This window comes from Gadus macrocephalus, chromosome 9 (assembly GCF_031168955.1).
Source record: "Gadus macrocephalus chromosome 9, ASM3116895v1".
NCBI classification, from domain to species: Eukaryota; Metazoa; Chordata; class Actinopteri; order Gadiformes; family Gadidae; genus Gadus; species Gadus macrocephalus.
The window spans coordinates 1,795,769-1,810,935 of NC_082390.1; the positions used below are offsets into that span (position 1 = coordinate 1,795,769).

Genomic DNA, 15,167 nt, shown 5'->3' on the forward strand with positions numbered 1-15,167 from the left:
GCACATTACATAAAAAAAACATATTGCTGCTCAAATAAAAGAATACAGTCCAGTACAAGTTGTTGTAATCAGTAACACTCATTGTGTAACAACATTTGTGTAAGTAGATACGTAGACAATTAAATATAGTCTAGTTGGATAATTAGAAATAGGAACCCACATAGTCATATTAGTAAGTTGTATTGTTTTTTGTATCTTATAAACATAATTGCAACAACATGAACTGAATACCATGGAGTCAATCAAGATTAAAAAAAAAGAGGAAGCACAACCAGAGAGGCTATTTTGGTAGCGATGCTTTGCATGCATAATATGGAGCCTGCTACTGTACTTCTGCTACTGGTTTTTATTTCCACATAGCTTTGGGTGCCAGCTATCTTGGGTGGAGCAATAGGGTTTTTTTCACGCTATTGTGTTATCATAAAAATGACTGGGAGACATTGTTCAGCAAGCATAAATGAACTACATATTGCTCCTGGAAAGGATATTGATTGAATTGACAATTGAGTAACAGCAGAGACAAGATCCATTTGAATAGCCCACACTGCTATGAAATAGAATAAAAATTTCAGACGATACAAGAAACACTACAATCATTCCTAATATACCAGTGCAGACATTTGTATTCATAAAGGGGCTGCAGCCAACAAGTTTTGAGGCCTTACCGCCAGATGGAATAGTCAGTCCCTTTAACATAGACTTGGTCTATGGTAACAATCTTACATTCACAGGTTCAAAATGTTTGTCGTTCCAAACTAATAAAGAAGTCGTTTTTTTGGAGCCATGCAACTGCTAAATACCCTGTTCATTTACCTAGCCCCTGTCCTGAGTCCTTACTATGAATCATTTTCTGCAGATTAGGTAAACAAAACAAGAATTTCAGAGGCAACCATTACACTGAGTTCCAGCGAACTAACCCATCTTGGGAATACACACTCGCTTAAAATAGCCGCCACCATTAAACATAATACAACACAGTGTGGTAAAGCAACACTAAGTTGAGCTGTGTGTTGTCGCATGGCCGGCTTTATGAGAAAAGCTCAGAACGTTGTTGGTAAACATAGTTTAAAATTAGACTATAAATATGTATGCAATATTAATGGTTTATGATGTTCTGACAAAGAGTACTGGACTGAAGGATGGTGTTCATTCTTTAACAGACCACTGAATATTTACTTTTTACAGATAGCCCTGATATCACAAACAGCCCTTTATCATTGCTACAAAGGGCTGTACAAATAAATCTGTGTTTACCTGATGTATATGTTGCGGCACATAATCAAATATGGTTGGTTTCAGGGAAGAGGGATGTCTGTAAGGTGGCAAAAGCAGCTGATAGGATAATTACACACGTTGCCTAATAAACACAGCACCGAAAATAGTGCTGAAAATGATGTGCTGGGTTTACTGGAACTCCTTTTGAATTAGTCATCATTTGGAACACGTTGGAAATCTTTGGAAAGTAATTAAATGCACCCCCCTCACATGGACAGGAGCTAGGCTACTGTAACTCGACAAGTGAACGGAAGCGGCAAACAGAAAGCAAATAGCCCAGTGACCTAGCTATCTGGACGCGACAGATTATTTATGCTTTTTAAAATTGTCTCATCAATTTAAGTCTCATCTTTGAACAGCATGACTAAACAACGGTGTTTTTTTCCTAGCCTGGTCAGCCAGGGCCCCCGACAGACCCTAGTCTCAGCCAGGGACCCCTACAGACCCCAGTCTCAGCCAGGGACCCTACAGACCCTAGCCTGGTCATCCAGGGACCTCCATGGCCCCAGTTGGAGTCTGCATCAGCCAGAGAGGAAATAGCTGTGGTTCCCACTAAGTAAACATAACATGAAGTCTTAAGAGAGAGGGTGGGGGTGAGGGGGTGTTCTTTAGTAGCTCAGTACTAACAGTCAGCCCTCCCTGCAGACCCACTGATAACACGCCCGTTCCTTCCTCCATAATAACAGTCGGATCCAAAAACAATTAAGACATCACCTTAGAAGTCGTTTTTCCAAGGGGCCAGCCCATCTGACCTAAACTCTTTCTTCAAATAGCACCAGGGGAATTGATTGACACTGACGTCGGTCTGGGTTGGTGTGTGTGTGTGTGTGTGTGTGTGTGTGTGTGTGTGTGTGTGTGTGCGTGCGTGCGGGCGTGCGTGCGTGTGTGTTTGTGTGTGTTTGCGTGTGCATGAACAACATAACTAAACACAGGTATTGTAACTTTTTCCTGCCCTCAGCCTCTCAGCCAGGGATCCCCACTATCCACTAGTGTCAAACCGAACAAAACACGTTCAAAAGTTAAAGGGCAAGTATGATCAACAAATATAGGACCAGAGATAAAGACACTCAAAGGCATGTCCCATGTCCTGACTGAATCACCACTTTTTCTCCTGACAACCTAATTTGACAGGAGAGACCTAATTTATCATCACATCAATTAGGGCCTTTCACTTGTGAACAAACACAAACTGGCTTAGGGCCAGCATGAACCAGGAAAGATTCTCATTAACAAAACTCCACAACATACTGACAGAAACCCCTCCACCAAACACCAGAATAGAACTCTACAATAAATGTATGTACTTTGTCGGTAGACGTGGGTCCACTATAAAAAACAATGTCTCTTCAGGCTAAGTTGATTTCATCGAGGTCAAACTAACACGACATTGACTAATTAATCATTCCCCATTTCCTGTGACAGCTATAAGGTAGTGTAATATTATTTGAGAGTACTTCCTGGCCAGGATACTCTGGCTTTCTACATTGTTCTCCTGCCTGGAATGTCCCACTCTGTTCCCTCATTCAATCATCAACCTTTTCTTACTAAGTGAAATTATGAGCTTTTAAAGTATTGCATTGTGGTGATATTGAAAACATTACAATATTGCAATTTTCAAACTGCACCTGTGTGTGAATTCAATTGGTGGATGGATCAGGGAAGCCGTTGAGTTTGGCTTGGACGAATACGCTGTTAATCATTGCACAACACACACGCTGCCTGAGGAAAGCACGGAGAATCCAAAAATACTTGAACCAGCCAGGCCATGTGCTGTTCACAACGCTGCTGTCTGCTAGACGCCCGACACGGCGGACACAAAGTGACACGCCTCAAATGAATCAAGCATTAACTCCAGCCTGGCTACTGCCAGACCCAGCTCAATCGTAGATTGAGCTGGGTCTGGGGAAGCTGCTGGCAAGGTTGGTTTGACAGCAGGGTTGGTTTTATTTCTAACATTATTCTATCCACACAGACATTTACATCTATAGTCAGGCGTTACAATTGATTTACCTCGGGTGTACTGTGGGGTGGGTAAGACTGTTTTATTAGCAGGCTAGTATTGTCCGTTGCCGTGCGCTAGCCTAGCACGAGCGAACTCTGCAACTAGAAGAACTGAATGAAATGTGGTGAAAACGATCTCCGATGATAAAGAACACCAAGGCTAACTAGGGAATCAGGCCCTTTGTCCAAAATTCTGAACTACCCCTTTAACTCATCACTGGGAAGTTCCCAACCGAAACAGCGGTTAAATATTTGGCCTGTTAAGCCCTTTGAGACTGTAATGGTGATTATGGGCTACACAAATACAATTGAATTGAATTCATGGATTTTGTATGGAGTCGTATTTCGTTTCTAATTCTATTTTTCTTTCTAGGTGCGTACCTCTGTGACCTCATGGCGACAGGCCTCCCTCCCTCCAAAGCCACTGCCCCGAAACACACAGGTCTGCCAAGCCATGTTTCTACAGTAGCCAAGAACGGACACAGTAAACGAACCACCAATGTTGTGCAGGAGTAATGCTGTATAAGAAATGCGCCTAACATGGTTCTGTTATAGCATAATCTACTCTACAGGGATGGTGGATTTACCCTTTCAAGTGTTTACGACGTCATCCAAGCAAAATACTTGCATTCTGTGAGATCTGCTCCGTTCAAACTACCTGATCATATTCATTTTTTGGGTCACGGTACAAAAAACAAAGAGAAATTCACGCTCCACAAGCTCTTGGGTTATAAACGAGGGACAGTGAATCCAACAGGACAACCAAACATCAGCAACAGCACAGTCTCTGGTGGAATTCTGGTTATTACTGGTTTATTTGAGTTGTGCCAACTGACGTTTAATGGATTTAAAACTGCTCCAATCAATGTTTTTTGTATGGCCTGTATGAACTAACATTATGTACCCAGGGTTGAGTTTTAGTTAAGCAATTGCTTAACTGGGGGGAGGGGGCATCCATGCTTTTATTTCTTGCATTCATCACTTCGGCTATAGCCAGGTTCATCGCTACTGGCCGGCTTACTGGATAATGAAATGACAGCCCCTGACGACAATAAGGGCTTTGAGGAGGAAGTTGGATCCAGCCCCTGATTTACATGGCTACTGGAACTGAGGTTCTCTTTGTTGTGGAACATGAACATGAGTCCAGTCAGTGTCCTGGTCTCAGCAGTGCATGTTCCACTGCTAAGACCAGGACACTGAAGTTAAGTATTTTAACTTCAGACCGACGCACGTCTTTCTGTTAAACCGCTTTTGAAACCCTCAGTTGCATTTTGTTTTATCTGGATTGTATAATTTAAATATCATTGACTCATAATCATATTCTTATCTTAGGTTTATTTTCATGTTTTATAATTATTATTTTTTAATTTTTTATTGGAGGTGATGCGGTATGTTTATCGGAAGTGAACCCTACTGGACACAGGGTCTACGGTGCCCCGGGCAGTACGCACTGCGGGCCGGAACGTTCAATGACGTATGGACACAGACCAATGGCATTCGTACCGGGATTAACCTGGGAAAAACATCCACATAACACCACACAAAGGTGCGTACGTCACTGGAGACGTGGTTGGATGCCGTACTCACTGCTAGGGCGAAGCATCAGATGAAATCATTCAGGTTATTTGGACTGCACTGCTAATCTTCAAAGCAAGACTATGATCACCTGTTGATAGACTAATCTTAAGAAAAAGTCCTCCTTAGTTTTTGAGGCACAGTTGTGTGACTTAATTTTGTCCTTTTTTTGTCCATACTGCTGCTCAATGCATTCCTTTGTTGAAGTTGGGTTTAAATTTATATTTTGTATTTGATGTTATAAAGCAGGAACTAGTGTTTTGTTCATGTTTCCATATGAAGGCTCCAGCTATCTGTACGCTTAAAGTTAGAATAATAAATGGCTAATCGAAATGCTCATAAAAATTCATTCTTCAAGCAACTATTTTGGCAAGGTATCGAAACCATACTGTGCGTTTCAGTTTATTATGTTCACCCCTAAAAGTTATGTGCAATATTTTCGCTCCTTTTGTTGATGGCTTTCTATTTGTTCTTGTATTGTCTTTCTCTTCTAACAGAAATAATTAAACAGATAATGTTTGTTGTCATTGTCATTGTTGTTGAGCTCCATATCTCAAATGATAAGTGAAGGGAAAAAAGGGCTTTACTATATTACTAAATGTGGTCGTTGATGCATGGTAATATAACCTTTTAGAGAAGTGCTACTTCTGTAATCCAAGCTGTATGTACTTGGGTCCCAAGCACTGAGCTTAACAGGAGGTGATGACATGTATGAGTGTGAGACAGAAACTCGTGTACATGCATCAATCCAATCACATTCACTTATATTTTTGCCTTCCCATGGAGGGAAAATTCAGAAAAAAAAAACACACCCACAGCTGTCAATCAAAGACCCAGTCCTGCTCTCCACCGTGTTGTTCAAAGCTTCCTGTCTCTGGACTGTTCCATAGGTCAACCATCAAAGAATAACATTAGACAGCAGGGTTCAGTCTCTCTCTCACACACACACACACACACACACACACACACACACACACACACACACACACACACACACACACACACACACACACACACACACACACACACACACACACAAATATGTCACACAGAAAAACAAACACACATAGATGTCAAGCATACACACACACACAGATATGTCACGCACAAAAACACAGACACGCACACACAGGCAGGCTTGTTCCTCTTCTTCCCCTGAGCTCCAAGGGGGCATTGAGGAGAACAGCCACACCCCAGGAAGTCACCACGCATCATCGGTAGATTTAGATTTGGCTATCACCAAAATCAGCTGTTCCCTTCATGGGGACGGCATGGATCCTTGTTGACATTGCATTTAACCCATGCACTCAAACAACAACCACAGACTCACAAAATACCCTCGCAAGGGCTTGTTTCATTACATTATTCTGTTTCTAAAGAGACACTTATTGAGAATTTGTATTTCTTCCAATATACCAATATAACTTATTCAATATCAACACAATTTCTAATGATTTTTTAATGATTGTGAGCATTGTTAGTATATAAATAACACATTAGTCAACCATAATTAGTCAACTGGAACCAGTTTTCTTTTTCATTGTGTAATTTGTTCACAAATGTTCAACAAGTTCCAGTTCCTCTTCCTCTACACTTCCATGTTATCGGTAAGAAGGTATTGAGTTTCTGTATTTTCCTGTCCCCTTGATGCCCTCTCATAGTAAAAAACGAATTTGTTTTAGGGTTTGAGCAGAGGGCTGTGGTCACCCAACGGAAAATGTATCTAAAACTATGCAAATGACCTCACAGATGCCCTGATCTTATCATTGATAATCAGAGTCTCTTGCCGTGTAGGATGCAATGGTCAACGTCCTGCACTGCATGGTCCAACGGTGTCCCTGCACTGCCCGGATGGGGCCTCCTGCCTGTGTTGACGGCCCAGTGTAGGACCAGGCCGGGACACAGGGCTGCTGCTCCCAACTCCATTCATGGTGACCCCTTTGTCTATCCTAGCATACCATTCTCTGTCTCTGTCTGTCTCTGTCTCTGTCTGTCTCTGTCTCTCTCTCGCCTCTCTCTCTCTCTCTCTCTCTCTCTCTCTCTCTCTCTCTCTCTCTCTCTCTCTCTCTCTCTCTGTCTCTGTCTCTGTCTGTCTCTCTCTGTCTCTGTCTGTCTCTCTCTGTCTCTGTCTGTCTCTGTCTCTGTCTCTGTCTCTCTCTCTCTCTCTCTCTCTCTCTCTCTCTCTCTCTCTCTCTCTCTCTCTCTCTCTCTCTCTCTCTCTCTCTCTCTCTCTCTCTCTCTCCCTCTCTCTCTCTCTGTCTGTCCTTTATTCATTAAAGACCAGTTATACCATGGGCAGGTGACTCTCCAATGGCCAGTTTGCTTTGTTATCTTGGCCGTTTCACGGCATGTAAAAAAGGTCACTTTTATTTGCTGTACATTCGGTTCACAATGGTTGGTAAGACAGTCCCATTATGAATCCCATAAATGTTACTTGTATACACTTGACTAGAATTCTAATTAATATTTATACAAGCCATTTAAAAAAGGCAGTGGCTATTCGTACGGCGACCGAGCTTGTCACGTGACCGCACTTGACCTATCAGTCTGCTCGGCGCTAACCCGAACCCGAACCCTAACCGGGCCGACCGTAATTATAGTAATTAATTATAGTAATAACCCTAACCCTAACCCTAACCCTTACCCTAACCCTAACCCTAACCATAACCTGCCGTGAAAATAGACTAATGCAGTATTTTTACGGCGTGCCGTACGAATAGCCAATTGCTATTCTTACGGTCGCCGTACGAATAGCCACTAACCTTTTTAAAAAAAACTACATCTGTGATGAGTGACTCGTTATCAAATGAGGCGGTCTCGGCGAAGAAGTCAGTCCTTATACATTATACATTTTTCATGACGCCATCAGAAGACCAAATTATTCGATTTCCATGCAAATTTGTTGAACATGTTGCCGGCCCGTCATTTGAACCAAACGGTTTCATGCAACAAAAAAGCCTTCCACTGTCTAACACCAACAGAAGGTCAGCTTAGCCATTACGCACTGGGACGAAACTGAATTCGATTACAATCCTCAATGGGCCATTATCATGCCACAAAACGTGTATAATGACGTCGTCCATCTGCCTCCATAACACAATTCATTATTTCAACAGGTTCAATCTGTCCCCTCTACTCCCGTTATCATCACACCCCGGCGTGACGACGCATGGAGACGTGCAACAGGTGCGCACCTGCGAGTCCCACACCGACCTGTTGACCCCCCTGAACGGTAACTAAACAATCATTCCTTTGTGTTAGGTCTACCTCAAACACCCTGTTGCTGAATGGATAGGCTGCCTGTGTTACCTTAGTTCATAAAAATGGGAGAAAAGTCTTACCTGTGGAACCGCATACAAGAGGAGAATGATCCGCAGTACAGCAGCGTGCGGCCAGAATCGCTCCATAACGCAGAAATCAAACCCCGGTTTTCCAAACCTCTTCAGTGCTCTGATTTCCAAACTTTGTTCACTATCTAAAAAAAAAAAGGATGTCTGGGATGTTTTCAGCCTAACTTTGACGACCTCCGTCGGAACGCTCCAACTTTGTACATCGGGGAAACTTTCATGTTCTTGTCCCTACACCGAGGGAGGAGGAGCAGAAAGTCAACCACGTCACATTGGTTTCCTCTCTGCGTGCCTTCGTGCGCCGAATGGCGTTAGGTCAGTATATGGCTTTTCTCATCATAATCTCGACCCTATTTGAATATCCTTATCAGCTATGTGGCGCCACTTCTTTTTCTAGAATGATTGAAATGGACAAGCCTTCCCGCATTCTCGCATAACTTGGATAGATAGGCCGTATAGGAATGCAGGTTTTCACCAAGAGGACAAGGGAATCTTCTCTGAAGCGACTGCGCTGGTCTAGTGTTTCAGAATGCAATCCTTAACTTGAAATATGGAGTAAAAAATAATAATAAGCATTATAGGAAACATTACTAGGCATGGCGTTAGAGTAGTATTCATTATGATAAATAATAATTCATACTATTATTATTGCTAATACAATTGTATTATCATTATAAGCAATAACAATGCATCCTCATTGTTGTCATTGTTAATGTAACAATAATGAGGATGACTTGTATTAATATAATTATTACTATCATCGGTGTCAATTAGGCTCATGGATAAGTTGGAACAACAATTCAATCTGGAAGGGGACTCTGTGTATGTCTCCCAGTCCTCTGATATATATATATATTTTTCCTTTTTCTCACTTGGTTGGTGTGTTGCTAGGGCCGGAAGGGGGTGCAGTGATGAGTGTGAGCCTTGGAGATAGTAGCGTGGGTTTGAGAGGTATACACTGTGCATTGAGAGGGGGCACCTGTTAAGTGTTACCACCACCGAATGGCATGCTCTCTGTCGCTCGCAGGAGTACAAGAACAGATGAAGGAAGACGGGAGATGCCCCATTGTGGTAAAGTTGTGTTAAGTCTTCCATTTTGGTTTGCTGTATTCAATCAATTAAAGCATCACCGATGTATGTTCCAGTTGATTATCTTGCGTTCGCTATTGAGTAAACCGTTTATCCAGTCCTTTTGAGTCAACCGTAGATCTGATTGACTTCATGAGGGCGAATGGCTGAGGCCCCTAGGAAACGCAGTGTCCAGTGTGAAGTAGTTTGGAAGAGCTGTTCTCCAGAAAGCCGCCAACAGCTTTTCCGGAGACCATAAGAAAGTTGAAAATCTGTTTGTATACACGGTCCAGGGTTTTCTGTTTAAGCTAAGAGTCCGACCCCCGCCAACTCCCATAACTGACAAAACATGGTTCTGGGAATGCCCATAACAACCTGGATGTCTCCAAAAACGGATAGCTTGTTCAGAATTATGAATGTTTGCTTCATTCATTTATCTTCTAAGAGAAAGTGGTTCAAATTGCACCTTAATGTTGCTGTGTTCAATGCTGTGTTCGGTTGTGGTTGTGGTGCGGATCCAGTTTGACGATGCAATCCCAAACCCTGGGCATCCCAGGTCGACTGGCATACCCCTGACCTGTGTCCTCACGTCATACTGACTTCACTCACTGTGTATGAGTGATGTCTAGGATGAGTAGGGGACTAGGTGCACGCGTGTAGTCACCTCACAGGTGTATTTTATTCACCTTGAATCCTGCGTTGAAACCCGGTTACGCATGTATCTCAAGGCTCCGCGTGGTGCCGTTTGTCTATCTGGCCTGTGGAGTTGTTTATTTCAGTGCCAAATGGCTGTAAGCTAACTAATAGGTGAATCGATACACGGCGGTCAGCTTCTCATTGCATTTGGAGGACGAGAAGCAACGTAGCCTATAGCGACCAGACACATGACAAACACATGACAACAAACGTAAGGAGGAGTCGGCCTGCAGGCTCGCTGCCAGACACTGATGTGGATAGGGAGGCCTGTGAGGAGCCTCTCCCTGGTCACCATGACCCCCCCTTTCCATGGAAATGTTATGTAATTCCCCCAGGGTTGGCTGCTGGACTGCAGGCTAGCTGTGGGTTCCTGTGGTTCCTCTGAGGCCTCTCACAGTCACTTCAAACGGCCGCTCTCGCCGTAGCCTTCAGGCCTCCCGTTTGTGTTCCAAGATAGGAAGACGATGGAAGAAGTGAGATGGATTCAAATCTTTTAAATCAGCTTTATTGTCGGCCGCAGTCCGCCGATGACAAATGTTCAGCAAATGGTGTTTTTCTTCTGGTAAATGTACTTGCTTTTAAGTCTCTTTAGATAATAGCATCTGCTTAATGCACTCAATTTGAATATGTGTGTGTGCGTGTGTGTCAGTGTGTGTGTGTGTGTGTGTGTGTGTGTGTGTGTGTGTGTGTGTGTGTGTGTGTGTGTGTGTGTGTGTGTGTGTGTGTGAAAGCTGAAGAAACGCCCTGAGAGCCTAGCCTTGCTTTCAAATGATTTTCATCAGATGTAACAATTCAGAGACAGGAAGCGCTGAACACTTGCGTGCTTGCATGCATCCATGCGTGTGTGCAAGTGCTTTTGTCACTATCTATTCAGCAGTGTAACAAGAAAACCAGATCACCTTACCAAGGGGCATGGGCGACCTGGTTAAAGAACAATAGAAACGGGATTGTTATTTTTTGTGAACTCTTTAATAAATGGTTTCAGAATACAGACTAGAATACTACCTCTACCTCTGCCACCAAGAAGAAGAAGAGGAAGAAGAAGAAGAAGAAGAAGAAGAAGAAGAAGAAGAAGAAGAAGAAGAAGAAGAAGAAGAAGAAGAAGAAGAAGAATTACAACAACAATAACAATGATCCCATAAATATGAATATATCTGTTCCTACTACATAATTACAGCTTATTTATGTTATTTAATATTGAAATTGAACAGCTATTATGTGCGGGATGTTTGCCTTGAGCAAAGCAAAAGACATATTTTTGCATTGGCGGAAGAAGAGTTTTAGGTTCAGATTGAAGACTTTTTAACAAGAACGATTGGGAATCAGAGACCATAAATTCATCTTTGTGATCAGATAGCTGCAATAACCCTATTTAAGTGATGGATTCATTGGAAAACGGTAAGGCCTCTGGCAGACCTGTGTGGGAAGATAGATGCTATTTCATTTCATATCCCTGTCTACCTGTTTGCTATTTCAGAATGATTTTCATAATGTGCATCTGCGGCTAGGAATATACAGCTCTCATGGGATGTTTGGGGAAGTTGGACGTCAACAGCATCAGCAATTTAAAAAACGTATTTCCTCCTCTGAACAAACATTCTATTGACGAACCAACAAGAGAAGTTGAGATTAATGACATACCTGTTGAGGGGTCGAAACCGGCCACTGCTTTTAATGCTTCTGCTTTTAACATCGCTTTATTAACCTCTTGATGAGCTGGTTCTCTTCCTGCTTTCTGCCTCTCGTGATCAGCCAAATGGCCAGGCGTCAATGTCTGAAATGTTTGAAACGTCAATGGAGAGAAAGCACAAGTTATCATTTCCATTGAACCTTTCCAATAAACCAGTCTTTCAACATCACCACCCTGTGTCCTTTTGTCCAGAGGAGCCTAGTAACAATGTCTATGCTCCACGCCAGCTAGGTGGCTGCCACACTCCACCTAGGTGACTTCTATCAGGCTTCTGCAGATAAAGGAGGCGGGGTGGTGATGTTGAAAGACCGGTTTATTGTAAAGGTTTGTTGAAAATGATACACGGCCTGGTGTTCGATGTGGCCATCCAGAAGACCTCTCCCTGACTGTGTGTGGAGACGGCTGGGGTAACCTGTGAACTCTGATGACATAATGTGCTACAGGTGCGCGTCCATCCACACACTGCGTGTCCACACACAGGTGCGCGTCCACACACACTTCGCACGATAATATAATCCGGGTTTAAGGGAGGTCCGTTTCAGTGAAGCCTCACGTGTGACTTTGAGACGTCGCTCTTTTTGTATTAAATGTGGACGGCCCTTCAAAAATGTGTATAGTGGAACACTGTGTTCCTGCAGGATCGTGTTATTCACTCCGCTGAATGTGTTGCCTGGCAGTATTGTGAATTCACAGTCCTCCCTTGACACAATCACTGACTGATATCCTACAGTTATAAGCCAAAGGAAGAGGCAGATCAATTGTATGGGTTCATTATAATAACATAAACAATGCATTTGTCATTGATTATGAGGTGGAACATCTATCCCATAGACTGGCGCCCTCTCTGCGGTCAGTCTAGATGGCAGGTGGCGAGTTAGAGGCGGTCATGTTCCGGTACTCAACGGGGTGCTTTGCATTTGATGATTTTGCATACCAAACTTTTCACACGCAATGCATCCATAAATGCATGATTCTTTGCACGACACATTGTGTTTTTGCAACATAATGCATAAAATAAGTCGATTTGTTCTGTTCTCCCAAGTCATTTCCATCCGCCATTTTGACAGGCATAAAAACCCTGCCAAATAAATCTGGAGTGAGATGATAGGAGACGGTGGTAAGAGGATGGAACAGCTGGAAGGACTCCTGGGTACACAGCTGGGATGTGAGGAATGGAAGACGGCCTCCCTTGAAGAGGATGTTGAAGCTCTTCAGAGGGAGTGAAAGGAGAACATCAAGCAGCTTCAGGGCGAGTCGGGCTAGAAGAAGCTTGAGGAGCTCCATGACTTCCTTATTCCACCCGAGACTGAAGAAAAGCATCTCAGGCCCAGGGCTTCTTCGCCTGTTCTCCTCCAAGTGAAGAAGCCCTCTTTGTTAAGCTGGACCTTAACGTAGAGAAGAATATAATGAAAGCTCTTGGGAAAGAGGTGCGTGACAGATTTACAATTTAAAGGAGAAGAATGGTGCAGTGGGCATGTAGGGTAACCCTACATGCCCACTACCTCCGTCAGTCAACGGACGTGGGAAGGCGTGGCTGACTGATGGGGGAGTAGTCTTTGCAGATGCATCCGTCAGCCAATCAAATCGGTTCGCCGGGTTCTTCCCGCTACTTCCTGCTTGTTGCGATGCAAGATGACCCGCTTTCCCGCTTTCCAGTATCGTCAGAGCCCGAGTCGCGTCACAGTGCTTAAATTTGCATACGCGATCTGATTGGATGACGGATCCGTCGCTGCCGAAAAAGTTGAAAATTTTTCAACTTCTTGACTGAGCCGAAGGCTCCAACGGAACGGACGGATCCACAATGCATTGCGCGTCCGTCCCCATTCAAAGTCAATGGGGATCAGTCAACGGACGGAGGTAGTGGGCACGGGGCGTAACGCAAAACTTTTATCGCGCGATAAAAAAAATATCGCCGTTAATCTATTTTCAAACACTTCCTTGTTCTGACCCATAACGCGACTGAACTAACCAATCAGAAGCTAGAATTTAGACTGAGGTAAACGTGAGGGAATCAGAGAGGCAGATTCAACAGAATATCCTGACTGTGTTAAATATGTAAACATATAAATATGTAATAATTGTGTAACATAAATATGTAAATGATTAACTGACTAAAAATTGTAAGTACATTTCTAGCAAATTAACTCAATATAAATTATATTAATTTATTCTACAACTTTCAAATATTTAACTTCTAAACCTTACAATATTATGGATTATTACACGGCTCTTCTCAATGCTGTAGACTGCTCCATTCACTTGCATGGGCCTTCCCAACGTTCAGCTGTCAATTATTTTTGTTTATGCTCCGTTCACTTGCATGGGCACTTCACAACTTCCGGCGGTGAATTATATTTGATAAATCACCATTGACCAGTATAATTGACCGCTGTCAAGGTAAACTAACAGATTTTTTGCCGTTTGCCATTTTAATCTAGATTAATTTTGGAATGAATCTAGATTAAAAAAATTAATCTATGCCCACCACTAATATATATATATATTATATATATATATATATATATATATATATATATATATATATATATATATATATATATATATATATATATATATATATATATATATATATATATATAATGCGTGCATTTATTTCTGATAGTTTTGTCTGATTTCCCATGGGAACACCATGGCTGGTTCTTGGAAGAACAGACGGATTGAAATTGTCCGTCTACACCACCTGACCAATGCCAACCCTGTCTATCATCATCATGAGGTTGTAACGCGTTTCATTGCAGATGCTGTGCGCGTCACCTGCATCTACCCTTCTCTTCCAGCAGGGGGGGCTGGGAATTGCATTGAATTTCTGTTGCTTTTCGGTTGCTATTAACATCTTTTAAAAAAATGGGTCACTATAATTCAGAAACACACAGACACACAAACCAAACACGAACACGTAGACCCACCCACACGTACACAAACACACACACACACACACACGTACACACACACACACACACACACACTCACACGCATATGTATATATATTAGAGCTGTCAAGCGATAAAAATATTTATCGTGATTAATCGCATTAATGTCATAGTAACTCACGATTAATCGCGATTAATCGCAAATTATTTTTCTATGCTAAATATCCCTTGATTTTTTTGTCACATAATTTAATTCTTCTCATTTTAATTCTCATATCAAAATGGTGAAGTGCATCGGCTTGTCTTGTGCAAATGATTTTTTATTGATAACAACATTGGCATATACTGATCAAAACAGGACGATACAAAAAAAGAGCCTATAGTGCAATTAAATGACTGCTTTGAACAAATGTCATTTCAACATAGCAGTCAGGCTACTGCTTCTTTGTTTTGAGCCAAAGAATTTTTTTTTTTTTTTTTTGTAATAAAATATTTGCGTTAATCGCGCGATAATTTTTTAACGTTAACGCCGTTAATAACGCGTTTAACTGACAGCTCTAATATATATATATGTATATATATATATATATATATATATATATATATATATATGTATACATTTTT

The 15,167-nt window shown here is 42.2% G+C and overlaps 1 protein-coding gene across 7 annotated transcripts in view; it reads right to left on the reverse strand.

Annotated features, from left to right (window-relative positions):
* ptprjb.1 (protein tyrosine phosphatase receptor type Jb, tandem duplicate 1) overlaps window positions 1-8,441 on the reverse strand; it is a 35,499-nt gene extending 27,058 nt beyond the window's left edge. For 2 of the 7 annotated variants that reach the window (XM_060060149.1, XM_060060150.1), the window contains exon 1: window positions 8,193-8,441. In XM_060060149.1, coding sequence (XP_059916132.1) covers window positions 8,193-8,258 — 66 coding nt within the window. In that variant the 5' untranslated portion in view covers window positions 8,259-8,441. The remainder of the gene's footprint in view (window positions 1-8,192) is intronic. The other 5 variants (XM_060060148.1, XM_060060147.1, XM_060060153.1 and 2 more) reach the window with 4 other exon arrangements.
* Between the last annotated feature and the right edge of the window lie 6,726 nt (window positions 8,442-15,167).